This window comes from Habropoda laboriosa, unplaced genomic scaffold (genome assembly GCF_001263275.1).
Source record: "Habropoda laboriosa isolate 0110345459 unplaced genomic scaffold, ASM126327v1 scaffold65, whole genome shotgun sequence".
Lineage (NCBI taxonomy): Eukaryota > Metazoa > Arthropoda > Insecta > Hymenoptera > Apidae > Habropoda > Habropoda laboriosa.
Window position 1 is genome coordinate 3,988,676 of NW_017100254.1, and position 15,562 is coordinate 4,004,237.

The 15,562-nt window shown below is 40.4% G+C and overlaps 1 protein-coding gene across 1 annotated transcript in view; it reads left to right on the forward strand.

Moving 5' to 3' along the window:
- Window positions 1-464: 464 nt before the first annotated feature.
- The window catches only part of LOC108572488 (5-hydroxytryptamine receptor 2A), a 62,748-nt gene continuing 47,650 nt past the window's right edge, over window positions 465-15,562 (forward strand). The window contains exon 1 of the mRNA XM_017934736.1: window positions 465-870. Coding sequence (XP_017790225.1) covers window positions 465-870 — 406 coding nt within the window. The remainder of the gene's footprint in view (window positions 871-15,562) is intronic.

Consider the following 15,562-nt stretch of genomic DNA (forward strand, 5'->3'; position numbering starts at 1 on the left):
ATCCTCTGTGCACGAAAATCGAAAAATCCGTGTTACTATTGTCGTTCAGGAGAAAGTGTCTGACAGAGACCAGCGAATGCGCAGTTTCGGAGCTTTTATTCGTACAGCTGTCGCAGGAAGTACGCCTTTTGATCGCCTTTTATGTACGAGTTAAAAAACTGTACTTTCATTAGGTCAATTCCGTCAAAAAGCGCTCCTTTCCCTCCGCCTGCATCTAGCGATAAACCAAAGTGAAGATCAAACAAATTCGAAACAATAAAAATAATCAACGCCCGTAGAATACTCGAATAAAAAAAAAAACAGTAGAAGGAATTATTTAGGAGGAAATACGTCAAATATGAAATCCACGATTTAACCAAAACGAACCTGAAAATCAAGGTGCAAAGGTGATTTAAATACGAGTCGATCGAGCTAAGCAGCGATTGGAAAGAAGCTATTTCGTGATCGGCTGTCTCTGTTGAGCAATGATCGAGCCGTCGATGCCGACAGTCAATCACGGGGATCCTTATAAGACCGTGATCGACACCTGTTACAAGAACTTTCTGGTGTTATCCAACGACAGCGCCGCGTTTTGCGATAGACAGCAGTTTGCCGTGTCCGGGATCCTCAACAACGATACAATTTATGTGACCGAGCCAGTGAACGACACGGTGTTGAGCATTGACGACGATGGACTTAACAATTGGTGGGCTATGCTCGCTCTAGTTCTCGTGTTGGGTACCGCAGCGGGAAACATCTTAGTGTGCCTGGCGATAACTAGGGAAAAACAACTTCAGAACGTTACCAATTACTTCCTCATGAGCCTGGCGATCACGGACTTAATGGTCGCCGTTCTGGTCATGCCACTTGGGATACTAACGTTGGTTAGAGGTAAGTATTTCAATGTAGACCTTAGAAAATTAAATTTTATGATTGAGAAGAGATATGGCGTGTACTCTTACTATCCGGATATTCTTAGAAATCAAATGTTGTATTTAAGAAGAGGGAATTTGGAGATATGGGGTGTATTGGGGTCTATTAGAGCTCTATATTTAAGAAGAGGGAATCTCGGACGGATATCCGAGTACTCGAATTACTTTGCATTTGAGTATTAGAGTTTCGGACCTTTTATCGTTTGTCTTTTGCATCACTCACAGGCACGAGTGTCTTTGGCCCTAATTTGGACCCGAGTATTAGAGTTTCGGACCTTTCATCGTTTGTTTTTGGCATTAATCACACACAAGTGTCTTTGGCCCTAATTTGGATCCGAGCATTAGAGTTTCGGACCTGTTCGGTCCCGAGCACCGCGGCGCGGGGCCAGCATCAGCGGAACCGTATTACAATGTCGCGATAAGGCCTCCGGCAAAGGGATCGCGCGAGGGACCGAAGCGGGACCGCGGTTGCCGAGGCGAGAGGGCTCGAGTGTTTCGTCGCTCGAGGGGACTCGCGTTGGGTCCTGCGTCGCATGGGCCGCCAAAGGCGATGATCGCTCGACGTCTTCCGTATCGCATCACACTTGCCACCCCCACGTCGGGTGTGGACGGCTCCGTGTTATAAAGCACGGAGGTTTCACCCTCGACAGGTATTCTATCGAGAACACGCCTAGAAACAGATAACACAAACAAATAAGACTCGCCCTGCCGCGACTCGGCGTTTCCAAGCATCGAAGAGCTACGGCGTTTTGAGACGCTACAGGACCTTTTATCGTTTGTTTTTTGCATCACTCACAGGCACGAGTGTCTTTGGCCCTAATTTGGACCCAAAAATTAGAGTTTCGGATCATTTATCGTTTGTCTTTCGTATTAATCACACACGAGTGTCTTTGAACCTTAGAGATACTCAATTGCCAATCGAGAAAGCGTTCGAATATCAGAATTTAAATCAAGTATCCAGATATCTGGATATTCGAATATAAATGTTCTGGGTATCAGAGTACTCGAATATCAGAGCAATAGTAAGAGCCCTGGTATATACCGTCGGTGGTGATTTGATATGAAAAGTGAAAGATTTAGGGTGAAAGTAGAGTAGCTGAATTGCGCTGATAATATACGTGTGACATCGCCGAATAGATGAACAGTACTGCTCACCTCTAGTATATCTGCTATTTCAAGCAATAACAGAGAAAATGTTATTTACAAAAGTTGAAGTGTCGGTCGTGAAATAAACATTAGACCTGAACATACTTTTATAATTTGTGTAATAGGATAGGCAAACTTAAATGTATCGAGAACTGTGTCTCTTACGAGAGAAGGTCGTGATCAGGATTAGCGCTTTTCAGACAAAATTAATAAATGTCGCAATTATGCATCGTAGGATAAATAACCTGATTCCTTTAGTTTGCCTTTTAGAAACGCTTTTGCAACGACAGCATGTAGTCAATTTGGAATATTTTTCAAACTAATCATACCAATGCTACATAATTTCAAATCATTCCAAATATTATTCTACCACTATTCAAACAACCGAACGAAACTTTCGATACAGTTACACGCGAATAGAATTATTCGTAGATTAAAAACTTCATTTCTTCACATAATAGGAAATGCGAAATAAAACTGTTCCAATTACATTTCAAACGTCCAACTTCACTTCGCGTCCAATAATCAATCAGAAAAAAACATGATGTGACTGCATTCGCAATATTTCTCTTATATGCGAGCTATATACCAATCAGTAAACACAGGACGCAACCATTAATCAAACGTGACATCGCTGAATAGATGGACAATAAAACCTTCCAATAAAAATTCACATTTAATTGTATATTTATAATTTCAGAATATAACAATAAAGAAAATAAAAGATACCCTGTTTATTAACTGTACTCGTCGATTTTCTTTACCCAATCGTATCACACAGTGAACAATACTGTTCAATAATTTCAATTTTTACAAACTGACTGTGCAATGGTAAGTTCAACATATTCTCAAGTATCACATTTTTCCATCGATCAGAACTGTTAACGATGGTTTTGTAATTAATTGTGTACCGATGGTAACTTGTGCCATAACGAGAGAAAAGTATTACAGAACATATTAACAAGGAAACAAGATTAATTGCACAACAAATTCGGATAAGAAGCTCGTCACAGCGCACAGTAATTGTTAACAAGGATCGAGATACTGGAACTGATGATTTGCGAATCGTAATGCGTTTAGACCTATCTCAATGTACCGAAATAGGGGCTTTGCCGAATTTCGATCCGGACCAATGAAATTCCCTCCACTGACACGCACTGATAGCAGCCACCCTGTCCACGTAAGCAAACAATCTGCAATGCCTATGGGGTAACTGTCTGAGTGCTTTCGGATAACAGTTTACCTGCGAATTATTTTCACGCAGTCGATCTTCGTGGAAATTCTTGAAAATTCTCGTGCAAATCAAACGGAACGACACATGTACATATATACAGTTTCACTTCGTACATAGACATAAGAAAATTCGTTTACGATACTTTCAACTTGAACAATTTCCAAGCGACGAAAGATGAACGATTATGTCAATTTAGTCACCGTCGTGTTTCCAAGGAATTTCGATCGGTTGCAGGTCAACGAATCCAATGATTCGCAAAGCAGCTTACCAAGATAAAGGCATCGATCCACGCATAATCTAGAGAACAATACCTAGATGAATTATGAATATTCAATACTGGAGATCGTGTAACACTGACGCTTCCAGCAACTTCCAAAAACCGAGGAAATAAGAACATTGAAGATCTATAGATCGCTGTTGTCGCAATGGAAGAACAGCTTTTCACGTAACTTCGTTCGGTGTTTACTTTTTCATACAAAAATATCGATTTCTCACAGTGAAAATTCACAGAAAATTGTATCGAGGGAACTGTTCCAAGCTTCGTCGTATAACGAAAAAAAAAGTGAGATTTCGATCGTTGAAATTGTTGACATTCGCTTTGAATTTCATTACGGGACCTGACAGTACGTCGAGTGAAAGTGTGTATGTTCCCGATATCTCCCTCGAACTTTCTGTGTATCCTAGCCGAACTATTATCTCCTTTCGTAAATGATAGGAAACACGAGGGTGGACGGGTAATTGTAAATCAAACGACGTTATTCTGGCCACGTTCTATGTACCGAATACATTATCAGTGACTTTGATATCGGTCGAATCGTTCTACCCTAACAGCTGCGTTCAGAATTTATGTTACAATAAGCTTGAACAGCGCGAAACAGGTGAAACAGCATCATATTCGAACGCACGTAAATCGTACGATAGTTTTTCTGTCACGTTTGTCTTTGTGAATATTGCCAAAATATGTATTTCATATTTGAAAACGAAGAATGTATTATTATTGTGAAAATAGTAATTTTGTTAATACCTCTCATGTATCGTTTACTAAATAAAATATAATCTTACAAAATGCGTTTTACTCCTGTACCAAGAATTCTCTCACGCCGGAGCAATCTTCTGCAATTATACTTTCGCAACGGTTAATTAATTCCCTAACAAGATATCCTTAAGCGACGATAATCGCACGTTAATTACTAGGCGGTTCTTGTGGACAATCTATTGGCTGCATGCTACATTCCAGACTGGCAGATGCCTGTGTGTCCACCGTATCGCTTGTATATAGGATAGTTTAACATCAGATGTCTCGTGGACGTTGATAATTGCGGTTAATTTTGGGCTGCACGTAGCACAGAGAGTGGAAAGATTAACAGCTGGATGACTGACTACGTTTATCCTCGAGAAGGGTCAAATGTTTCATTTTTGCACATTTTCTTAGATGAACTTACGCGTTAGTGTAAGTCACGCGAACTGCGTTAAATTCTTTCAATTATTATTAAGTTGAACTTGATAAGTTCATTAATATTTCAGTGTTTCACATGTGACACTTTGTATTAGTACTGTTGCGAATCGCGATATGTTTGTTGCGAAACCGATAATTGTCCCTCTTTCTGAGTCAGACCATTTAAGGAATCTACTCGGGATAGGGGATTCAGGTGGTGCTCGGAAGATTGACTATTAACGCACAACAGTTTGCTGTTAAAACTATATATTTGTGAATGAACGTGAACAGAGCGCGAAATGTCTAGGCTTACTGATAGGAAAATTGTGTGTCGTGTCGTGTGGTGTTCGCTATTTTATAAACTACGTGTGTGTTGTGATTGGTGGTGTGAAAACTGTCGTAGGTGGTACATTTGTTATATTGCTTGTCTGAAAATTGCTGATGTCGAAGGTCTGTTTTATTGCTTAGGGCATGTGGTGTCCAGGTGTGAGAGTCGTCGAATTTTTGGTGTAATAAAGTAATTTGCCCATGCCGGCTAAGACCTCGCTTTTTAGAAGGTGCTGGCGCGATATTATTTGAATACGCTGCCCCGTCGATCGAAATTAGAGTCGACAGGGCAGGAGTAATCGAATCGGAAAGGCCCGTCGATGATTCACGCCGGTGTCTGCGTGTTTTCACCATCGTCCGACCAACTTTTCACCTAGAATCCACGGTTTTAACAGAGTGTTCATCAACCGTCCTACAAGTGTATAGGTCGTAGGTGGTGGAAGTGTGTGGTGATTGGTTTTTTCGGTGTGTTTGGGGTGTGTCTGCTGGTGGTGTGAAAGTGGGGAATTTGTTCTTACATTTGTTATATTGCTTGTCTGAAATTGGTGATGTCGAAGGTCTGTTTTATTGTCTTAGGGCATGTGGTGTCCAGGTGTGAGAGTCGTCGAATTTTTGGTGTAATAAAGTAATTTGCTCATGCTGGCTAAGATCTCGCTTTTTAGAAGGTGTGCTGTCTATTGGAAATACCGATGTTACTGTTCGGCTCGTCGGTACGGCCGAACAATCCAAGCGGCGTCTGTTACGCATGTGACGGTACTTCGAAGTGGAGAATAGAAAAGTTATTTAAAGAATAATTATTTGGAATATTTAGACGTAATAGTGTGTAATTAGAAGAGAGGGATGAAAATAAGTTTTATGTTCGCTTATCGCGTCGAGAATCTCTTCAAAAGTTTCCCTTCCAGTTCCAGATTTGGTCATTTACACACTGTGTATAATTCTTTGCCATAGTATTTAATTTATTGTGTAACTGTTCTCGTTTCGCTCTTTTGCTACTTGCGGAAAAGGGTTTCAGTTCAAAGGCTAGAAGAGAGGATATCGATAGCCGGATCAATTATCATAATTCGAAGGAATTTCTTACCGACGACGTAAGAAAAATATTTGCCTCCAAGGGATCGTTTCCCGTAAGAAGATCGATCAGGAAAAATTCAGGCCACGCAGTGAAAAATGATCGCGTGTGACCGAATGTGAATCACTCTCGAGAGACAAAGGAACGATAAAGGCGACGAAGAAATTTAATTTCGACCTCGAGAATGGTTCAAGTCAAAGAATTGCCGTTATCGTGGAAATGATTGTTCGAAGAACACATTTTTCGTTGAAAATAGACGATACATCAAAAATATTTGCATATTAATTTCTCTTCGATTTCATTTATCAGAATAAGACACAAACTGTTGTTTCACGCGTAGGATAACTCTAATTCGAAAGATTGTTCAAAGAAACTAGAATTACCGAGCCATACGGCGGAATTCATAATTAAAGTGCCATGTTTAGAGGTTGAAAGCACCAGAACTCGATTTGAATCGATTACACAGCAATCTGGCCAAACGCGCGCCGATCCCACTAAACTACATTTAGTCTTCTCTGATTTGCTTCGATCCGCTTCTATCGGATTCCTCGACATGCAATAAGCCTGCTTGACTTTTCTCGACCAACGTTTCAATTCTGACATATTTTCAGGCTATTTCCAACTATAACTTAATTTCGACCGACGATCCTTTTTCTGCACTCACGATTAGATCTCTATTTAAAGTTGACAAAAATCATCCTCTTTACGACTTGCGCGGTTAGGATGTCCTTCAGCTTTTTTTCCTGCCGTAACTTTTCGTTTTGAAAAGTTCAGCAACCGTTGACGGAGCTCGAGACGAGCCAAACTGAAACACCTGTTTTTCAATCTCGGATAAGTTAACGAGGTGATAACTGCTTTGTCGGATTTACTAGTTCCGCTGTGATATAGTTTGAGCCATCAGTGGTACTCTGAAACATTTACCGCTCGGAATATTAGGTGCTGCAGACGACTCGGTATCACTGTGGGAATCGAGGTCAGTCTATTGCACAGACGAAGACTTTTATGTCTGGTTGAGATCTAGGGACGAAAACCCTAAGCTTTTACATGGTGTTGCTGCTTTCATCATATTCCACGGTCACGGTAGAAAAAGAACACTCTCTCAGTGGTGGAAAAAAAAATTAAAAAAAGAAAACAGCGAAAGGAATTACTTTGGTATCGCTTTTATTTCGCGACCTTTCAACTGGATAGACAAACTTGCTGGTTTTTGTGTTACAAGTTGTTAGGAAGGTCAGGCGAGAAAGAAGCACTCGTACTCGCTTTTATTCACCTCGCGTTCTTATATACACACGTCTGATAGTCGCATATCAGACAAAGACTCTTGGATATTGCGGCGGTGGCCAATTGACACGGCGAAGTCGCATACCGATGCTTACGAAGTTCTCAATGGAAGTTTAAACAGCACATATTTCTCGCATTTTCTCTGTCTCTTATTCCGTCTCTCACCGAAGTAATGAAATTTCTGAAAGATAACGAATTGGACAGCGATAAATTCCTGAAAGTTCGAAGGAAACGGGTACGTTTCAACGGCTGAGAAGATCTGAAGTGCAGAAAGACGAGTGCAAAGTTTTTCACCGAAACAAATTGGGAATAATAATTATTTCGAATAAATAAGCTTTCTTTTCGAATAACGAATGAACGAATAAGGAACTGAAGTCGAATAACAGTGGTGTTTGGCCACGTACTATTTTCTCATCGTTCAAAGATTCGATTAATTTTGCAAAAGAATTGCGTTACACGCTGTTCGTTAAGAAAACAAAATTAAATCTCTAAATATCGCGTTATTTTTCTTTAACATATCTGCTTTACTGCAGAGCCGCTCAGGTAGCCCATATTACGGGCAAGAGCGCTCTTCGTTGCCCGCGGGCAATGCTGCGGGCAAAGTGAAGAGAGTAGGAAGCAACGTTATTGATGAAAGAGTAGGCTCGTAGATAGAGATGTATTGGTACGTTCGTGAGACGATTCTATCATTGTATCGAATACTTTTTTCAGTAGTACGATCACTACTACATTCATACAGTGCTCCACCGAAGAATCGTTGCTCGAATGGGCGTGGCTTACTACTCCAACATTGTCCGACCATTTCGTATAGAACTACTTTACTTCGAGATCTGCTCTGCTTTATTGCAACTTGAAAGTGAACGTGTTCACGATAAGAGATCTCACGAAGTTGCATTATCACACACACACCACGGTCATTATTCAACGACATGCGCCCTTAATTACCTGTCACCCTACGTCTTTCTCTTCGCTAATATCACAAAAAACTACCTGAAACATTTGCAAGAGCGGAGGGAGCTCTATCGAGTTCGCTAGAGCGGGTTCATCACACTTAGAGCAATAAAAAGTAAATTCCGACGCGTGAATCTCTGGATCACTTCGAGGGTCACGTGATTCCCCACCAAGGGGATTATTAATGACCCAGCCGCGACAATAACGTGTCACCGACATTCAAACTGACATTTTCTCCGATAATAATGATTAATCTGGCCAAGTGACTTGGAACTTCTTCGAGACCTCGTTCAACCTTCTCCTCCGACTTGACCAACCTTTCTTGATAATGGCTGATTTTTATCAACTTCTCGTCCAAACTATCGGCTATGGCTGAATTGTTCAACGATGGAAGGTTTCAATTTGAACCCGTTGTTTCTAAACTCAAAAACTAGTTAACTGCTCCCGTTAATACACACCATTTATCTCGAAAATTTGTCAGTCAAGAAATTCTACATTTGGAAGTGTTCGATTCTCTAAGTGTAGGAAAATCAAGATTTCAGTTTTGTCTTAAAAATCATTCGCTACACCGAAGTGTGTCAGGTATCTCTGTAAGTAACAAGCACTGAGCAAAGATCGTTGTAATAGAAATCTGTTTACCCTCGCTCTAGATTCACCAGAGAAAGTTTAATTGAAATCCATGCTTCGTAGCTGTGACCTCACCTTGTAAAGTATTAACGATAAACCAATTTCTTCACCGCTCTAAATATACACGGACGTTTACAATAAAAAAAGGAAAATCAAGCAGCGAATTAATCAGCAGAAATGTAACTTGACAGTTTGCTAACCAATGCGGTTGTGTGGCTATTGGTCGATTAATGTATTGTGTTACCACAGACCCTTGTCTATTGCGTTGTGCTTACCACTGTCTGACTAATACGTTCTAACCACTTGCTAGATACGATGGGCCGCTAATACCGTTAGAACTATACGCTATTTGATCGGTACACTACGTTATCGATTTATCGCACTGCTTCTCATTTTTTCGCCAAGTTTCCACATATTGTGACAACTACATATATGTTTATGACAGCGTAAGAATGTACAGTGCACAGGAATTTCCGCAAAATTTTCCAATATAATAATTTACTGTCACGTACAATTCTAGTGAACAATTTAAACACGTTTAGAACGAGTTAGAATACGATACACCGTAATACACCTAATCGACGCGATAACATTTCCCCGGACATAATATGCGCTGCTAACCATGAATGGCTACACGCTATCATTTGTACCCCGTCTGACTTATACGCCGCAGTTATCACTGCGGAGCTACTCGACCGCATTGCTCACGTCTGACTAATGCGCGTCCCTTACTACTATCCGAACACCGTTATCCTGACTTCTACAGTAAGCTAAGGTTTCTAGACTTTAAATTTCGAGAAACTACTTAGGTTCCTGTGCAGTTTTTTGGAGCTGATTACGTGTCGAATAAAAGTCTTATCTGTCAAAATAAAATAAATACACTTATTGTAACAATATCTGTAAAATAGTGTAGAAAGCAAATTTTTGGTTGAAATGCGAAATTCAAGATTGACATACCGAGTGTTCCTGAAGAAGATCTTATTCGTACAAAGCATCTTATCAACAGAGCATTGATAGCACATATTTAAAAATTACTTAAAAATAAAAATTGTTTAAAAATCTAGTAAATTCAATTTTCTCCGAACTTCTGCTTATTATTTCGCTCCCAAGGACTTCTACTTGAAAACGTTATAGCACCGTGGGGCTTGCTGTTTGTGTCTCACAGAAAAGCGACTTGTTTCCCTATACGAAACGTATTTTCCGACACCATTCGCGAAGAATTGTTCGACGCTGTGCATCCCGTATGGAAAAATGTTTTCTCTTCTATCATTCCACCGTCTCTCCGTTATATGAGGAACACGCGCTCTGTAACACGTATACAAACTGAAATTACCGTGGCAGCGAAATCGTGATAAGGTATAAGAACAGGTCGGCGAATATCTGATGCCGGGCGTAGGTACAATGCAACACTACGAGATGGGAGGAAACGGTAAAGCAATATAATAATAAAATATCTAGCAACGGACTGTGAATTTTGATGCTGGTTGCGGTTTAAAACATTTAAGAACCTCACGTTCGCCGACCACGAAAATATTTAACGACGTCTCTCGCGTTGCGAAATTTCACACGCTGTCTGAAAATTCCTGCCTATTGTAATATTAAGCGTACACCACCTGCAAGGCTGTATAATTGGAGGGTGCTTGTAGAAAACACTGTAAGTGCCGAACAGCGAATTTTAGAAACCGACTTAAAACGCGTTCCTCTCGCGACTCGAAATGAAAGAAAGTCAGGAGGAGACAATTGGAGACGCTGTCATTGATTTTGAATGGAAAAAACTATTTTGCTAAAACGGCCGAATGCGCGGAAGCATTGTCGCGATGCAAAATCCACGACGAAGCAATTTCAAGTCGAAATGTAACACGGAACACAAACACGCCTCTACGTGAACCAACTGACACAATGACTAACACGATTGACAATGTTTAGCCAGAGGGTGGATTCTATTACACAGCGGAAGAACGTTACTGTTTACAGCGTTTCTACTTTGACGGGGAAAAATTGTTCTCGAAATCTCATTGTCGCTTTCGACTTCGTTCGGTGTTTGTTTTGAAAACTAACTATAATCACGTCTTACGCAAAGTCGGCCTTTGCACAGATCGAGAAAGCGCGGGAAATATTGTTAACTATCCTAAATATTAAATTAGGCTTACAGTAACTGTGTTTTATCAACACGAATTAAAATAGAAATAAAATGGTAATATGAAGGCTCGTGTTAGTTAACATTCATGCAGTATTGCAGGTTGATATACCGATATTTGTTATTAATTAACAGGAGGTATTGTCGAAGGGATCAGGTAAACAAGGACAGATCGGTAAAACAACGAAACCAGGGACCGCGTGTAATCGATATGCAGAATAAACAAAATGTTGTGTCTGTTGAGAAGTACAGAGCGAACCGGACACTCAATTCAAAGCCTTTGAGTCACGACACGGACGTGTTGCTTTTTCCTACTTTCCCGGACACCAATCTAAACATTTTTTCGTGCCTTTTTGACGATCTGCAGGAAAAACTGACACAGCATACGCTACGACTGTTCGTAAAATTCTGCACAGCTTAAGCATTACTACTAAAAATCCCACACAGACGTTCACCATCGCTGTATCACAAACAAAATTGCACAAATACTACTTTAAAAGTAATATTTTACACTTACGCTAAACTCAGCGAAATGAACTAAGCTAAGCTACGATAAAACCAACAATTAAATCGAATTAAAAGTTAAGAAATTAAGTTGGAAAATTCTTAGCTGCAATGTTAATAATCGAAGACGCTTTTAATCCGCTGAACTTGATACCAGGCCAATTCTGATGCGGCAAAAAGCGATCGGATAAAAGCGGGATATTAAATTCTACTGCGATTAATATCCTGGTATCTGAGTGCACTTTCTGCAAGCAGTTATCCTCGTTTCAGCTAACTTCACTTTTTTATTAAATATTTTGCTTTGATTCGTTTTCACCCCGTTTGGTTACTGACACGCGCTCAGGTGACTAAAGGGTCTGCGAGCGGGGGCAAAGAGGATTGCAGATTCTTTATTATAATGGGTAAATGTATGTGAAGTTGTATTTCACGTAGATTAAATTATACGCTAATCGCACTGTCCAATAAATTAAAACCTTTCTAAATAGAGAGCGAACAGAATTTCTCGTCCCAAACACGAATTCGAAAGCAAAATTATCGCTCTATCACCCTCAATTTTCGAAAAACGCACGATTTTTCCCAAAAAATGAGGTATCACGTGAAAAGTGAAAATGTGAAAAAATCGAATCGCGTCTTGGAAGACACAGAAGAATTTCTCGAATACATCAATGTATAAAAAAAAAATAAAATTTCGTGGTTCTGAACGATTGTAAACGGCCGTCGAAGTGTCGAACTTTGAAACACTTCTAAACAATATTTCCACAAAATCAGCGTATCAAACGAATAGCTTGATTTAAGAAAAGAGGAGCGAAACTTATTAAGGCAGTTTGGGTTTATGACACGGACGCCTAGCTACGCTATTTTTCCTCGAGGTGACTATTTTTCAAGATCTTTTGTCTATTCCAGGTCCTGTAAGCCAGATGTCCAGGCCCAGAAAGTGTTCTATGGATGCAGAAACTATACGTTTCTGCAGGCCATATGCCTTGACGGTGCCTTGCTTCTGCACACTCGATAGCGATTGACGTGTCGTAAATCCACGAGGTGGTGCAGGGAGAATTAGAGCAAGTTCGAACCGCTACACTCGCCCTTCGGCCTAAACTGCCTACCACGGTGCCGTACCACCACCCAAAGGACTCGGGACTTTCCAGGGTGGGCGGTATGCTCGGGGACCACGGAGGACTGTCCAAGGGTGAGGAGTATACTGATTCGCTCATCACGTCACCGTCCACCCCCATAGATTTCGAAACCTTGAATACATTTTCACCAACGAGAGTTAGCGATAGATGTGACATGGTAAAAGACAGTAACCAGCCCTCGTTTCCAACACGTCGAACTCGGCCGATCCTTCGAGTTTCTCGTTTATTAACATTTCCTTAGTCAGCACACCCGACTGTTCTTTAGACAAATGTTTCGTTAATTAATAGTTGATCTTTGACTACTTCTGAAGCATAAACGATTGTTCGATGTTCACCTATTTGCGACGAGTGTCTAAAACAAACGAGCCATGATAGTGGTTTTGCGTTGAAAAATGTCACTCGGAGGAAAGCCACTGTAGCGGCGTTTCGTCCCGAAAAATGACTGAGCGGGCGGCCACTACAGTAGCTAAAGGGTTAAACAGACAAAAACGGAGCGTTGCCTGTTTGCATTTAAGGACGCAACGGTGCGCGCGCTATAAGAAAAAAAGAGGAGTGAATTTCATTTGTGTCGAGACACAACAATCACATTATGCCACTTTGGGTGCAGTCTAGTTCATGAATATTCATCTAAATTTGTGTCGGTCTGCAACATGGGGCTTTTACCGTTTGTTTTCTTTGCATTTTGTCATTCGTTTGATAGTCGAAATCGATGCTGTTTTAACTTTCTTGAGAGAAACTGCCGAATTAGAAGTATTCTCTCTTCCTTTGTATTTTTATATTTTTCCCCACAATTTTCAGAGTCTTTGCAGTGGTCACCAGTTACTTCAACAATTCCGTCGATTTTCTTCGCAATTTCTAGACGTGAATATCCTTTTCCTTTAAAGGGTTTGCTTTTCCAATTTCTTCGGCACTCAATTATCTTCCGCGGTTCACATTAGCACAATGGTAATGATAGTAACATTAAAAGTAACGGTTGTGAGACTTTTAATAGAACTGCGGAATTATTCCTGAACGACGTTTCTTCATTGGCTTACGACAAAACATTTCTTTTACTCCCTTAATAACAAGGACAAGGATTTTTTCAGATTTCTCTGCTGCAAAACCACATTAAAGAAGGATTAAAAATGACAGCTTTTAAATTTTACCGTTTCAGCAGCCTCCTATGATTCCTAATTTGTTCTGATTTTTCAGAAAGGACCGCCATAGTCGAACAAATTGAAAACTGATATTTTTGATATATTACACGTATCAATTTATCCTTTTTTTTTAACGATTGCACGTTGATCTACTTTACAACCTCGCGCATTTCAACGCTTTGTAAGTGAAATAAATAAAATGTAAAGACTGAAAGTATGGAGGAATTTAATTTGAAATATTTAGTTTGCTTTCCATTTCTTTCTGCATTTGCTCCCTCGCTTTTCCAATTCTTATACAGAAATAACACCTTCGAGTATGACAGAAAATATTGAGTTCCCTTCCTCGCTTTGTTGCTGACACAAGAAGTGCATCACGGTAGAAGATTTCCGAGTAAATAAAAAATATTATTCCGGAAACGCTCGGAAGACACTTCGGCGGAAATGCTGCATGAATGTTTCACTTATTTGCCGGTGAATTTTCGTCTCGCAGCGAAAAACTGGAATTGTTTGTTATTGGAAGAAGGGAAAAGATAGAAAGAAGAGACCAGGAAAAGCAAGAGAAGAAGAAATGCATTTCATTCTGGGCCTTTTAACGTACTCGTCAGTTCTGTTAATTCCAATTAGTAAAAACATGAGCCTTGCACGTGGTGCTGATTAAGAAAATGCTAATAATTATCATATTTAATAGAGTTAGGTCGAATTTTGAGTAAGCATAACGTCGTGGATTTGCGACACTTCGAACAAGTTTCACTAATTTCTTACAACAGAACAATTTCTACTACTTTTTCAAGGCTGGCAGAGACATTAGAACGACGTATTCTTATCACGTCATCACGTGACATTGTCCTATCATTTCTTCTTCACTCGATATTTACAAAAATCCTGCACTCTAAATTTATTTACACGATACGATCGAGAAATGTAGAACGTTGAGAAAAACAACGCGGCAACAACGATCTTTTTGTTATACTCGACAGGAAAAAAGGCATGCTTGCACTTTTCTCTGACTACGACGAACTTATTACGACAAGTCTGAAACTTTCGCAAACTGTGCTCCGAGTGAACAGATTTCCCAACCCCGGAAGATACTCTCCCTTATAGAGCCCCAACTTCTAGAATAACGTCTGTAATCATAGTTATGGCTGATTCAAGTTTACCTGTGAGGACTATTTTCTGCCGTCAAAGCCATTTTTCAAGCTGGCGTCTTATTTTTAACAAGAATTTCCTCGAGATGCCCTCGTCTTCGCAATATTTTGCGTAGCAAGCCCTGTTCTTCTATTCGGCAAGCCGCTTTCAAAGTTCGCGCAGGAGCTTTCATTCAGGCTCTTTAGGATTTCTCAGGTGAGAATATTGCATTGAAACGCTTCAAATACGGAACGCTCGTTTGGAAAATCGCGTATTTTCCACAAAATCGAAAACAATGCGTTAGAAGACACTTTTCTCGCCCAAAATCTCAAGGATCCTCTTCTTCCTGGAGTACAGGGCTACGAGCGCCACGGTCTTGTGGAACAGACTGTAGAGGCTTGTCCAGAAAGTAAAGATACATTACATACAGGCCGCTGCGGAATCTTTTCGGGGTGTGGCGGCTAGATTGGCGTAGACTCTCTGGCTCTCTTTTGTCAGTGCGAGATTACACTTCACTCGAGCACTTCGTGTGAGAAATGTCTTAGAAACGGC